The sequence below is a fragment of the Lissotriton vulgaris genome, chromosome 5 (genome assembly GCF_964263255.1).
Source record: "Lissotriton vulgaris chromosome 5, aLisVul1.2, whole genome shotgun sequence".
NCBI classification, from domain to species: Eukaryota; Metazoa; Chordata; class Amphibia; order Caudata; family Salamandridae; genus Lissotriton; species Lissotriton vulgaris.
Window position 1 is genome coordinate 1,883,342,286 of NC_141693.1, and position 14,500 is coordinate 1,883,356,785.

General features: G+C 48.1%; 1 protein-coding gene across 2 annotated transcripts in view; it reads right to left on the bottom strand.

The window, feature by feature from the left end:
• Positions 1–411: 411 nt before the first annotated feature.
• The window catches only part of LOC147717620 (E3 ubiquitin-protein ligase TRIM39-like), a 587,574-nt gene continuing 573,485 nt past the window's right edge, over positions 412–14,500 (bottom strand). For both annotated transcript variants that reach the window (XM_086920536.1, XM_086920535.1), the window contains one exon: positions 412–811. In XM_086920536.1, coding sequence (XP_086776662.1) covers positions 717–811 — 95 coding nt within the window. In that variant the 3' untranslated portion in view covers positions 412–716. The remainder of the gene's footprint in view (positions 812–14,500) is intronic.

Genomic DNA, 14,500 nt, shown 5'->3' on the forward strand with positions numbered 1-14,500 from the left:
GCAGTCAAGGAGGCAGAGCGGCAAGTGGCAAAACGTAGGAGACTGGTAACACTGCACGAGCCAGGAGGCAGGCGGCAGAAAGGGTCACACAGGGGGCTGCGTGGCGGTAAGGGGGAGCGACCTGCCTGGTGACACAAAGAATTAAACCCTAATAATCAATAATAAAAAACAGAAAGAAAGAGAAAAGAAAAGAAGAGAGGAAGAAAAGAGCAAGAGGCAGACACTGAAACAATGCTATGTATCTTTAGGCACAGGAGTAACCCAATAGAAACCTATGTGCATATAAAAATCACTAGTGCAGAGATTGTCACAAACAGTAAAGATCCAGAATGACATTATATATATATATATATATTCAATTACCGCTCCGGCGCCTGTAACCACCAACGGAGAAAGACACGGACTCCAAAATCAGCATACACTGCTGGCTGCAGTGACTTTATTTAATTATAACTGGTGCGAGATGTCGGGCAGGATGACGCGTTTCGGCTAACGTGTAGCCTTGCTCAGATAACCTCGCTGCTCAAACAACTGTGTTTAAATACATTGATTAATATAGCACAATTTAACAGATAAAATAAAAAAGTTTCTAGGGGCAAACTCCATGCTCCAGCATTCCTGGAGAACCTGGCTGCTCGCTCGGTACAATTTTGTCCAGATGTTTAGGTTCCATCACTTTCTAGCTTTACCAGTCACCTTGTGTCAACAAATCATAATTAGTGATAGAATTGGTTTCTGTACCCAATTCTGCTGTCTCTGAAGGCATACATGTTATCCACGGCAATCGTGTCTTGCTCCAGAGTCAGCGCCACTGCAGAGAAAGAGAGACTACAGATTATAAGCCCGAATAGAGAGAAAGCAGGAGTCTAGTGAGCACAATGTGGAGTGGAGGGGGGATGAGATTATTGGCGAGACTGGGGATCATACAGGCACAATATAGAGGAAAGAAAAGAGGCCAGAAGCACGCTGTACACAGTTAAAAGGGGTCTTAGAGACAAACGGTTCAGTGTAGGTGAAAAACCTTCTAGATAGTGTACACAGAAGGACTAGAAGACGATACAGAAACACTGTAAACAGAGACAGTCCAACCATAGAAACACAATGTGCTTAGAAAAAGTATTAAATATCACATAGGCATCATTTATATAAAGATAAGGCAAGACTGTAAAGACACAGAGTACATTAAAAGGAGACAAGACGTTACAGACAGTGCACAGACATAATATCGACTCAAAAATATCGACTGGACATAATATCGACTTTAAAATATAGACTGGACAAAATATCGACAGGACAGAATATAGATGACCAAAATATCGTTTTTAAGGTAAGTGATATAATATCGACTGTAAAAAATATCGAATTTTTAATATCTAATTTTTTATAGTGTATTTTTATGGTATAATATGTGTGAAAAGTGTGTATTATGTTATAAATAATTTTTATTACTGATTTTTGTTTTTATAATCATTGCGTAATTTAATTGTGGGTTTATAGGGGAATAGGGTGGGAAGTATTTTAATTATAATTAATTAAATATGTAAATTTATTTATTGATAGTAAATTTAAATTAATGCTTAATTAATTTATAATAGTTAATTAATTACATTTTAATTGGTAATTAATTTTAATTAATTGATTGATTGGTAATTATGTAAATTTTACTAAATTATTTTTGTAGTGGGTTGTGAGTTTATAGGGGAATTGGGTGGGAAGTGATTAAATTATAAATAATTAATTAATTACATTTATTTATATTTATTTAATTTCAAATAATTGTTAAAAACGTTTTCATTATTAAATAATTAATAGTAAATAATTTTATTAATTAGTATTAATAGGTGATCAATAGAAATAATTATTGTTAATTAGTAAATATAATATAATAATTAATAAATTGCATACAAATAATAATTATTTTTAATTAATTATTAATAGATATTCAATAATACATTTTATAATTATTTATGAAGTATTAATGTTGTATTATCTGGAGTGGGAATAGTAATTTTAACCCCTACGCTATCCAATGCTTTCCATACTGTTGCACCCACTGGAGTGGGAATAGTAATTTTTACCCCTACGCTATCCAACGCTTTCCCTACTGTTGCACCCACTGGAGGGGGAATAGTAATTTTAACCCCTACGCTATCCAACACTTTCCCTACTGTTGCACCCACTGGAGTGGGAATAGTAATTTTAACCCCTACGCTATCCAACGCTTTCCCTACTGTTGCACCCACTGGAGTGGGAATAGTAATTGTTACCCCTACGCTATCCAACGCTTTCCCTACTGTTGCACTCTTTGGAGTGGGAATAGTAATTTTAACCCCTACGCTATCCAACGCTTTCCCTACTGTTGCACCCACTGGAGTGGGAATAGTAATTTTTACCCCTACGCTATCCAACGCTTTCCCTACTGTTGCACTCTTTGGAGTGGGAATAGGAATTTTAACCCCTACGCTATCCAACGCTTTCCCTACTGTTGCACCCACTGGAGTGGGAATAGAAATTTTAACCCCTACGCTATCCAACGCTTTCCCTACTGTTGCACTCTTTGGAGTGGGAATAGAAATTTTAACCCCTACGCTATCCAATGCTTTCCCTACGCTTGCATTCTTTGGAGTGGGAATAGTATTTTTTACACTTCTGCTATCGTACCGTAATATAATAGTATCTTATTTAATTATAGTATGTTACTATATATATATGTTTTAACAAATATGATAGTAAAAATGTATTTTTATTAATTTCATTTATTATTTAATTATTATAAGTTAATTTAAGTATTTTTAAGTATATTTTAGTAATTAAATTTTAATATTAATTTAATTTAACACTGTTTTTAATAAAGTCGATATTTTTTAAAACTATATTATTGTAAACGATATTTTGTACTCGATATTTTTGTACTTACCTGTTTGTAGATACAAACTGGATATTTTGTCTGTCGATATTTTGTCCACGATATTTTTGCAAGTCGATATATTGTCCCTCGATATTATTTCAGTGATCCGTTACAGACACAACATACACACTGAAGACAAGAGACAATGCAGATACAATGTACAATGTACAACAAGCATTTGCAATACAATAGGTCTCGCATTAGGAAAGTTTGAGCTATTGGTCTTGTAAATGACAAATTTTTTATTTATGTGTTGGTTTTGAAAATAGCGAAATTAATAGCTTTGCCATTTACAATGCCAATACTTTTATCGTTTGCAAATGTGACACCTATAGCATTTGTAATGCAACATGCTTTGCATTTATGTGACTTAGATGTGTTGATATTACAAATAACAATGACTTAATTTTTCTAAACAATTAATACTTAAATAAAAGTTATTGTAATTTATAATAGCAATAGCTTAAACTTGTGTAAATAACTTTTGTGAAGATTATGTTCAGTGTATTTTATTGTGACGAAAATCCAAGAACAGAAGTGAAATATTAACATCTTTTTATGACATTTGTAATAAATCTTGAAACATTGAGAGAAAATATTTGAACCAGTTGTTGTTGAATGGTTGCACAGATTGATGCTGTGTTGGCGCTGAGTGATGTTGTGGTGGCGACGAGTGATGCTGTGGAGTTCAGTGATGCTGTGGTGGCGCATAGTGATGTTGTGGTGCCCCTGAGTGATGCTGTGGTACCCCTGAGTGATGCTGTGGTGATGCAATAGATAGAGTGAGTGCAAAAGATAGCTAGAGGGAGGGCGAAAGATAGGTAGAGGGAGGGTGATAGATGTAATGTAAAAATCACTTATATAGCGCAAAAACTGTCACCCTACGGGTATACTGGTGCTTTTAGAAATGGTGATGGTCAGCACGTTACCAGCCCGTAATAGGCAGTGAAAGAACTAGTTTTCCATCCTAAGAAACAACCAGGTTTTCAGATTCTTTCTGAAACAGGTCCATGAACTGGCCTGTCTGATGGTCTGGGGCAGCTAGAGGGAGGGCGAAAGATAATTAGAGTGAGGGCGAAAGATAGATAGATGGAGTGAGGGCGATAGATAGATAGCGTGAGGGCTATAGGTAGATAGCGTGAGGGCGATAGATAGATAGAGTGAGGGCGATAGATAGATGTGTGTGGTTGTGTGTGTGGTTGTGTGTGGTTGTGTGTGGTTGTGTGTGTGGTTGTGTGTGTGGTTGTGTGTGGTTGTGTGTGTGGTTGTGTGTGTGGTTGGGTGTGTGGTTGGGTGTGTGGTTGGGTGTGTGGTTAGGTGTGTGGTTGGGTGTGTGGTTGGGTGTGGTTGGCTGTGTGTGTGGCTGTGCGTGTGTCTGTGCGTGTGGTTGAGCGTGTGGTTGAGCGTGTGGTTGCGTGTTGTTGTGCATGTGGTTGTGCATGTGGTTGTGCGTGTAGTTGTGCATGTAGTTATGTTTGTGTGTGGGGTGATGTTTGTGTGGTTGTGTGTGTGGTTGTGTGTGTTAGTGTGGTTGTTTGTGTGGTTGTGTGTGTGGTTGTATGTGTGTGTGTGTGCATGGTTGTATGTATGTGTGTGTACGGTTACAGAAGGATGTATGTGGAAGAGAGCAGCAGATCAGGGAGTTAGAGAAAGAGGCGAGTGGAAGAGAACAGCAGATTAGCGCAGGAGAAGAAAACAGGGAGTTAAAGAAGGAGGCGGGTTAGAAGAGAGCAGCAGATCAGCACAGGAGAAGAGAAGAGAACAGGGAGTTAGAAAAGGAGGCAGGGTGGGAGAGCGCAGCAGATCAGCACCAGTGAAGAGAACATGGATATAAAGAAGGAGGTGGGGTGGAAGAGAGCAGCAGTTCAGCACAGGAGAAGAGAACAGGGAGTTAAGGAAGAAAGCGGGTGGAAGAGAAAAACATATTAGCACAGGAGAAGAGAACAGGGAGTTAGAGAAGGAGGCGGGGTGAAAGAGAACAGCAGATCAGAACAGGAGAAGAGAAGCAAACAGGGAGTTAAAGAAGGAGCTGGGGTGGACGAGAGCAGCAGATCAGCACAGGAGAAGATAACAGGGAGTTAAAGAAGGAGGCGGGTAGAAGAGAACAGCAGTTCAGCACAGGTGAAGAGACCGGGGAGTTAAAGAAGGAGGTGGGGTGGATGAGAGCAGCAGATCAGCACAGGAGAAGAGACCAGGGAGTTAAAAAAGGAGGCAGCGGAAGAGAGCAGCAGATTAGCACAGGAGAAGAGAACATGGAGTTAAAGAAGGAGGCGGCATGGAAGAGAGCAGCAGATCAGCAAAAGAGAACAGAGAGTTAAAGGAGGAGGCGGTGGAAGAGAACAGCAGATCAGCACAGGAGAAGAGAAGAGAACAGGGAGTTAGAGAAGGAGGTGGGTGGAAGAGAGGGAGGGCGATAGATAGAGGGTGGGTGGGCGATAGAGTGAGGGCGATAGATAGAAGGAGGCCGATAGATAGAGGGATGGCGATAGATAGAGGGAGGGCGATAGATAGAGGGAGGGCGATAGATAGAGGGAGGGCGATAGATAGAGGGAGGGAGGGGGATAGATAGAAGGAGGGCTATCGATATAGAGGGAGGGCGATAGATAGATAGAGTGAGGGAGGGTGATAGATAGATAGAGTGAGGGAGGGCGATAGATAGATAGAGTGAGGGAGGGCAATAGATAGAGTGAGTGAGGGTGGTTAGTGAGTGAGGGCGGTTAGTGAGTGAGGGCGGTAGAGTGAGTGAGGGCGGTGGAGTGGTAGAGTGAGGGCGATAGAGTGAGGGCGGTAGATGGAGGGCGGTAGATGGAGGGCGGTAGATGGAGGGCGGTAGAGGGAGGGCGGTAGAGGGAGGGAGGTAGAGGGAGGGCGGTAGAGTGAGGGCGATAGAGTGAGGGCGGTAGATGGAGGGCGGTAGATGGAGGGCGGTAGATGGAGGGCGGTAGATGGAGGGCGGTAGATGGAGGGCGGTAGATGGAGGGCGGTAGATGGAGGGCGGTAGATGGAGGGCGGTAGATGGAGGGCGGTAGAGGGAGGGCGGTAGAGGGAGGGCGGTAGAGGGAGGGAGGTAGAGGGAGGGCGGTAGAGTGAGGGCGGTAGAGGGAGGGCGGTAGAGGGAGGGCGGTAGAGGGCGGGCAGTAGAGGGAGGGCAGTAGAGGGAGGGCAGTAGAGTGGTGATGGTGTGTGAGAGGGTGAGGGTGTGTGAGGATGTGAGGGTGAGGGTGTGTGTGAATGAGGGTGTGTGAGGGTGTTTGTGAGGGTAAGGGTGTGTGGGGGTGCAGGTGTGTGAGTGAGGGCATGTAAGGGTGAGGGGGTGTGAGTGGGTGAAGTGGTGTGAGTGTGTGAGGGGGTGTGAGGGAGGGTGAGGGCGAAAGCGTGTGAGGGAGGGAGGGTGGGTGAGGGTGAGAGGGTGCGAGGGTGAGAGGGTGTGTGAAGGTGAGAGGGTGAGGGGTGGGTGGGGGTGGGTGAGGGGGTGTGAGGGTCATGGGGGTCAGGGGAGGTGATTGAGTGGGTGAGAGGATGAGGGAGTGTGTGAGGGTGAGGGGGGTGTGAGGGGGTGTGAGGGTGAGGGGGTTGAGGGGGAGGGGGTCTGAGGGGGTGTGAGGGTATGTGGGGGTGAGGGGATGTGTGAGGGTGAGGGGGTGTGTGAGGGTGAGGGGTGGGTTAGAGGGTGAGTGAGGGTGTGTGAGGGTGAGGGAGAAAGGGTGGGTGAGGGTGAAAGGGTGGGTGGGAGGGTGGGTGAGAGGATGAGTGAGGGGGTGGGTGAGGGGTTGTGTGAGGGTGAGGGGGTGTGTGAAGGTGAGGGTGTGTGTGAGGGTGAGGGGCTGGGTGAGGGTGAGGGGGTGTGTGAGGGTGAGGGGGTGTGAGGGTGAGGGGTGAGTGGGTGTGAGGATGTGAGGGAGGGTAAGGGGATGTGAGGAGATTTGAGGGTGAGAGGGGGTGTGAGGATGAGGGGGTTGAGGGAGTGAGTGAGGGGCATGAGGGGGTGAGTGAGGGTGAGGGAGGTGAGGATGTGTGAGGGTGTGTGAGAGTGAGGGGGAGTGAGGGTGGGTGAGGGGGTGTGAGGGTGTGGGGGTGTGGGGGTGTGAGTGTGTGGGGGTGTGAGTGTGTGGGGGTGTATGTGGTGTGAGGGAGTGGGGGTGTGAGGGAGTTTGAGAATGAGGGGATGTGAGGGTGAGGGGGGGTGACGGGGTGTGAGGATGAGGGGGTGCGAGGGTGAGGGGGTGTGTGAGGGTGAGAGGGTGTGTGAGGGTGAGAGGGTGTGAGAGGGCGAGAGGGTGTGTGAGGGTGTGGGGGGGTGTGAGGGGGTAAGTGAAGGTGAGAGGGTTGGTGAGGGTGAGAGGGGGTGTGAGGGTGAGAGGGGGTGTGAGGGTGAGAGGGGGTGTGAGGGTGAGAGGGGGTGTGAGGGTGAGAGGGGGTGAGAGTGTGTGCGAGGGTGAGAGTGTGTGCGAGGGTGAGAGTGTGAGTGAGGGTGTGTGAGGGTGAGGGGGTGTGAGGTTGAGGGTAAGGGTGAGGGTGAGGGGGTGTGAGGGTGAGTGTATGTGAGGGTGAGGTGGTATGAGGCTGAGAGGGTATGTGAGGGTGAGGGGGTGTGAGGGTGAGGGGGTGTGAGGATGAGGGTGGGTGAGTGAGGGTGAGGGGGTGTGTGAGAGGGTGTGTGAGGGTGAGAGGGTGTGTGAGGGTGAGAGGGTGTGTGAGGGTGAGAGGGTGTGTGAGGGTGAGAGGGTGTGTGAAGGTGAGTGAGGGGCGTGAGGGGGTGAGTGAGGGTGAGGGAGGTGAGGATGTGTGAGGGTATGTGAGAGTGAGGGTGTGAGGGTGGGTGAGGGGGTGTGAGGCTGAGAGGGTATGTGAGGGTGAGGGGGTGTGAGGGTGAGGATGAGGGTGTGTGAGGGTGAGTGAGGGTGAGGGGGTGTGTGAGAGGGTGTGTGAGGGTGAGAGGGTGTGTGAGGGTGAGAGGGTGTGTGAGGGTGAGTGAGGGGCGTGAGGGGGTGAGTGAGGGTGAGGGTGAGGGAGGTGAGGATGTGTGAGGGTATGTGAGAGTGAGGGTGTGAGGGTGGGTGAGGGGGTGTGAGGGTGAGGGGTGTGAGGGGGAGGGTATGTGAGGGTGAGGGGGTGTAAGGTTGAGAGGGTGTGTGGGTGAGGGTATGTGAGGGGGTGTGAGAATGAGGGGGTGTGAGGGTGGGTGAGGGGGTGAGAGGGTGAGTGAGGGTGAGAGGGTGTGTGAGGGTGAGAGGGTGTGAGGGTGAGAGGGTGTGAGGGTGAGAGGGTGTGTGAGGGTGTGAGGGTGTGTGAGGGTGAGAGGGTGGGTGAGAGGGTGTGTGAGGGGCTGTGAGGGTGAGAGAGGGTGTGAGGGTGAGAGGGGGTTTGAGGGTGAGAGGGGTGAGAGTGTGTGTGAGAGTGAGAGAGGGTGTGTGAGGGTGAGGGTAAGGGTGATGGGGTGTGAGGGTGAGGGTGTGTGGGGTTGAGGGTGTGTGTGGGTGAAGGTATGTGATGGAGAGGGTATTTGAGGGTGAGGAGGTGTGAGGTTGAGGGGGTGTGAGGTTGAGGGGGTGTGAGGTTGAGGGTATGTGAGGGTAAGGGGATGTGAGGTTGAGGGGTTGTGAGGTTGAGGGGGTGTGAGGTTGAGGGGGTGTGAGGTTGAGGGGGTGTGAGGGGGAGGGGGTGTGAGGGTGGGGTGTGTGAGGGTTGTGAGGGTGAGTGAGGGTGTGTGGGTGAGTGAGGGTGTGTGAAGGTGAGGGGGCTGAGGGGGTGTGAGAGGGTGTGTGAGGGTGCTGAAGGGGCATGAAATAGCGTGTCCCATCTGTAATGTACTGGTCGGTGAAATACCGTATTTTGCGAGTGCTGAAGGGGAAGAGGTATGTGAAATAACGGGTTGATGTATTCTGAAGGGGTCGAGTACGGTGAAATAATGCGTCCGATGTGCACAGAAGAGACGAGTACGGTGAAAAACGGAGCCATTGCTGGGACTTTTCTGGTAAAATACTTGATGAGAACCCAGGCCTGTATAATGCTGTCTTCTGCGTGCAAGTCTGTGCAGTCATGGTGTATTCAGCAGTGGTGCGCGCGAAAACACTTAACGGCTCGTAACTCTTATAAAAAAAAAAGCCAGCGGCATGGCTGTGGCGGGGGAGGGGAAGAGAGGCGGGGGAGCTGCAGCCTTTGAAGACTGATGCCTAGGGCTAGGCACAGACAAATGGTGGTGCGCGATATGCACACGGGGGGGCGGGGGAGCGGTAGCCTTTGAAGTCTGATGCCTTGAGGCTCAGACAAAGGGTGTGTGTGACGTAGCTGGCGTGTAAATGGCAACCGCTTCGGTGCGAGGCGGCTCGGGGAGCAAATGGCAAGCGCGTGCACGGGCACATGCACTGTGTGTAATCCGCCGGCCAAAGCCCCTTGATCAGCCTTCCTGATCCACCTCTATATGTCTCAAGCTGCAATGTGCTTGCGCATTCATGGCCGGTCGAGACTTAAAAATAAGTGGATGCAGTGTAACTTATTTGTTTGCCTTCTTCTAGATCCCTTCTTGGTTTTTGTAAAATCCTCTTTATATCGGAGACATCTTGCGAGGCCAATAAATGTCTGCAGACATCAAATCTGACCCACGTGTCAGTGATGTGGAAGTAAAATGTTATTTTATCTAGGGCGACAAAGACCCCTCTGCCTATGAATGGCCTTGCTGCTCCCAGTTTCACATACACTCGGCTCTTACTTGCATATATTTTTACACTTAGATTTTTCCCTCTTCCGTAATGTTTTATAACTTCTGAAGCAAGAGAGGGTGTAGAAGCTACATTAAGAAGAAATACATTAAGGTAGGACAGTTCGCAGACTTTTCGTTTGACCGGTGCTCTGTTCCCCAAACTCTTGAGTTTCCTTAGGGAATGTAAACAAACTCCATTTTCCAGATCATTTTACTGCGGTATCATAGAACCACAAATAGGAAATCTAGATTGTCAAACCGTGGCTACAAACCCCCCTCTCCTTCAGCTGGCTCGACTCTCCTCCTGACAGCAGCAGGACTGATGAAGGGATGCTTTGGGGTCATCCCCTGACGGAGCGCAGAGCTGAACTCTGGAACAAACTCATCACATCGATTAATACAAGCTGAAGAGGGAAGTACTTTCCAAAATATATGAAAAGTTTTGCATTGAGTCTGCATTTTTCTAGAACCTATCGAGGTGGAAGAGGGAAAACAGAGCTACAGCTAAAATCAGATGTGGATAAGAGGGAACAGCGAATGAATGAAAGAGTACAGAGTGCAAACTATCATCTTACTGAGGTATACTAAAAAAAAGTGGTCAATGTGGAGATTCATTTCACAGCTGAAAAAGTAAATCCCAAATCTTTGCAGGAGTAGTTATGACGAGAGATTTGACGCAGAGGGAGAAACCGAGAATTCCGCACTTTAGAAGTCATTAAGGAGAAGCCCCCCACCTGGCCGTAAGTGTGTAATAAGAAACACCGGAAGCAGGTGGTCATGGTAGATCAAAGAGAGAGAGCAGGCACACACCGAATGAAACAGGAACACAAATAAAGGGAAACACCTGAAGCATGTGGGGTGGTTGGCATTATGCGGGGATCGTGAGGGTGTGTAGTAGGGTGCGAGTGGAGGCAGGGAGTCTGCGGTACAGCAGGCTTCGTGGCACAATATCTCGATGGTGGAGCAGGTTGTGAAAAGATTTTGTAGGAAGGGGGGGCAGTGCATACAATGAGGATGGCTCAGGGCCCTGTATGACTTTACAACTTGTACATTTGCACAAAAAAAATCCTGTTTGTATCTTTTATGTAACTCATGTAATCTTAAATCCTTATGTATCACAACTGGTTCTTTTGTAAAGTGCTCTGACACCTTCGGGTAATTTTCGCGCTGTAGAAAATCGCATTAAATAAATAAATACCCTCTGGGGAAGTCGCGGTCCCGTCTTACCTCCCGGGGCAGGTCATACATTCTGGCGGGTCTAAGCTCAGGAGAGGATCCATGCAGTGCCGGCCGGACCCCGCTTCACTCCCACGGGCTCTCTCTTCCACCTGTTTCCCCGCAGTAGGACCTCACGGGACGCTTCACACGGGTCGCAGGGAGGGAGGAGAGTTCAGCCAAGAACGTCCAAAGTGTTCAGCAGTCGCGCTCCGAGTGACACGGCTCAGCCTCAGTGTTTCCTCACTTCAGAAGTGTAACTCAGTCTCCTGCGTGTGAAGCCTGCACTCTTTCCTCGCCCCGCGGTGCTCCAGTGTGGCCCGTCAAAGCGGCGACTGCCACCAGCGCGGCAGAGCGGGGAAGCGCATGTCCAGCTCTGGCTGCTGCTGAGGATGGAATATGCTCCAGTCTCGGCTTGTTTACAACTTTTCGTTACATTAACAACTTTTTAAAATTAAAAAAAATATGTTCGCCCTTCGTTCCACACATTTTTGTGCTCAAGACAGACAGATTAGTTGGTTGGTTGATTGCTTTATTTCGATATGTATATATCATAAAAGCATTACACAAAAATATATAAAACAGCACATCGTAAAAAGAGACTGTACATTAAAATCAACAAGTAAAAGTAGCAATTGATCAGAATAAATTAGTTTAAAAAAGGATTAAATTGATATGGACAGTCTTTTTAAGCAGATCAACCAGGCCCATTTTAAAAATTTGGATACAGCACAAACAATAAGGGGGGCTGTATCAGTTAATAAAATCCGTAGAGCCACCAAATACTGACAAGTGCCCATTTCTCTACAAAGTGGTTTGAGCCAGTGGGATCTAGGGCGCACGTAATCCGGGCATTCAAAAAGGAAGTGTGCCACAGTTTCGGGTCGGTCGGTACATAGGGCGCAGTGGCGTGATTCCTGCTTGGGCGTATTCCATCTGGAGAGGAGATCGGCTAGGGGTAAAGTCCCTAGTCTAAATTTGATGTAGAGAGCCCGATCCATGGGGATGGTAATAATGTCCAGAAAGGGCTCAAAGGCAACAACGTCTTTAATTTTCAGGAAGGCTGCAGTGGAGTTGCAGTGACGCTGGTTGCTGGTGAGCTTGGCAGAAACCCATTCCCAATAAAGTTTTTTTAGGGTCTCCTTCGGGGGAGCTGAGTGGGTAGACCAACAAAAGCCCAATCCCAGGTCCCCAAGCAGGTGTTTAATGTCCCTGAGCCATTTAATCTTCTGCCAGCCATCTGAGTGCATAACCTCTGCCAGCCCGTCTGCGTAAGATTTTAGTTCTGGGACCCTCCACAGGCGAGCCCAAAGCAGGAGAGGTCGGAGGCGGGCCTGGTCCTTGATTGATTTGCAACCTGTGTCCAGGAGCACCGGAACTGTCGGGGTGCTTATCGGAATAGCCAAAAGGTCCTTGATGAATTTATTCTCTGCCTTGTACAGAGACTCCATATTGCCTAGGCCCCATAACTCAGCTCCGTAGAGTGATGCGGATACTGCACGGGCTTTGTAAATATCTATTATCGGAGCTACACAGTGTTTTGATGAGTTGTTGTACTCCTTTAACAGGGCTCCCCCCACCCTTTTGTGGCCCACAGTCATTTTGTTGATGTGAGGAGTCGAGCTCATAGCATCGCTCAAACGGATTCCCAAATAGTCAAATTCTGACACTCTTTCAAGGGGGATGGAGTTCAGGATGGGTGGGCGACCAAGTTTGCGGGGGGGGTGCATGATTAAGTACTTCGTTTTGTCCACATTAATGACAAGTCCTCTGTTTGCGCAGAAATCCTGGAAGCGGTTCAGGAGCTTCTGTAGGCCTTGGGGGGTTTTCGAAATGAGGAGGGTGTCGTCGGCAAACAACAGAGTTGGGATCTTTACGCCACCCAATGTGGGGGCGTCTGCTGGTTCTTCAAGCAGGTGCTCTACCACCCCATTCACATAGAGGGTGAATAGGGTGGGGGCTAAAACACAGCCCTGCCGGACTCCCCTCACAACCCAGATCTTATCGGTCTTTTCCCCGTTCAAACCCCATCTAACCTGAGCATAGTTGGCATTATGCAATTTGATGAGGAGGTTTAGAATGTAGGGGGGCATCCCAGGACCATACAACACCCTACAGAGTTCCTCCCTAGGAACCAGGTCAAAGGCAGTCTTCAAGTCTATAAAGGCCAGATAAAGACTGCCCTTGCCCAGTTCCACCACCTTCCAGTAAAGTAACAGGAGTCTAAAGACTTGTTCGATGGTTCCTGTGCCTGAGCGAAACCCAGCTTGCATCTCAGACAGTATGTGGTTATCCTCCACCCATTGAAGAATCCTCCCCAGAATAGCTTTTCCCGCCACCTTCTGGGTAGAGTCTATAAGGCTTATTGGCCTATAGTTCCCTGGTAGGTCCCGACTACCCTTTTTAAAAATTGGGACTACCTCTGCCCCCTTCCAGGACTCTGGCACTGATCCTCCCTCGATAATAGCATTCAGAAGTGCAGAGATCAAACCCCCCCATTCACCTGGATAGGCTCGAAGAAGGCCCCCTGGGAACCCATCCGGGCCAGCTGCTTTTAGTGGTGTGAGAGTTTTTATCAGGTTCGTGACCTCCCGTGCGGAGAAGAGGTCCGTATCTCTGTCCATTGTATAGGGGGGAAGGATAAAGGGGTCATTTAACGTGCCTTCTACGGCGGAATAGAGAGCCATAAAATGGTTAAACCACGCCTGGGCAGTGATAGTACAGGTCCTCAAGGTGTCATCAGGACGGTTCCTACTGCCCACCAGGTCCCAAAACCCTTTGGCATCTCTCCCTCGACTGGCAGCCAAGAGGTCCTGCCAAAAATTGTCCTCCCATTCCTTCTTAGCGTTTTTTTGGCAGTGAGAGTATAACATTCTGGCCTCCCTGGTCCTGATTTGTGATTTGGATTTAACTGCTTCAACAAGCAGTTTCTTCGCCTCCCTACACTTGTGATTAAACCAGCCTTGTCTGGCCCGGGGACATGGTTTCTTTCTATTGGCGCTACCTCGGACGATGAAAAGATCACTAAGAGCCTGGGTTAGGTTGCAGAACCTGGCAGGCACATCCACCAACCCATCCTCAGGAGAGACAAGGTTTTCTAGGGCTGCAGCTAAGAGCTGCGTTATGGAAGATATTTTCTCCACTGAGAGCGATAGCTTAGTCCACTTTAGCCGTCGACCGCAGTTAGAGACCGCTGACATATCCGGGGCGGGGGGACAAGCGGTTCTGCTCCCTATACCGTCTAACCACCTATGGGTCAGGGTAAGCGAGAGGAGATTATGGTCACTCTCGACAGAGGGTATGATCACCATATCCTTTACCAAGCTCCATAGATGCACGACAAAGGAGAAAATAATCGATTCTTAACGTGTGGTCAGGCCTATTGTATGTATGGGCTCCCTCTTTGTCGGAACTAGTCCTGCCATTAAGAGCCCTCAGGTCAAACTCCATTGTTAGGGAATTAACCTGGAGCACCACTTCCGTCCATTTTTTAATTGGTCTGAGTTCTAGAGCTGGTATCCCCCACCTATTGTCATCTTCCTCTTGGTCCTGTGAGACTTCAGGGCCAAGAGGCTCAAAGGTGCAATTAAAGTCACCCGCAACCAGAGTGCGGTGCTTATGTGGAGAGGATCGAAGCAAAGCCTCCAGACAGGCTATGGTGGGGGATTCTCTGCCCC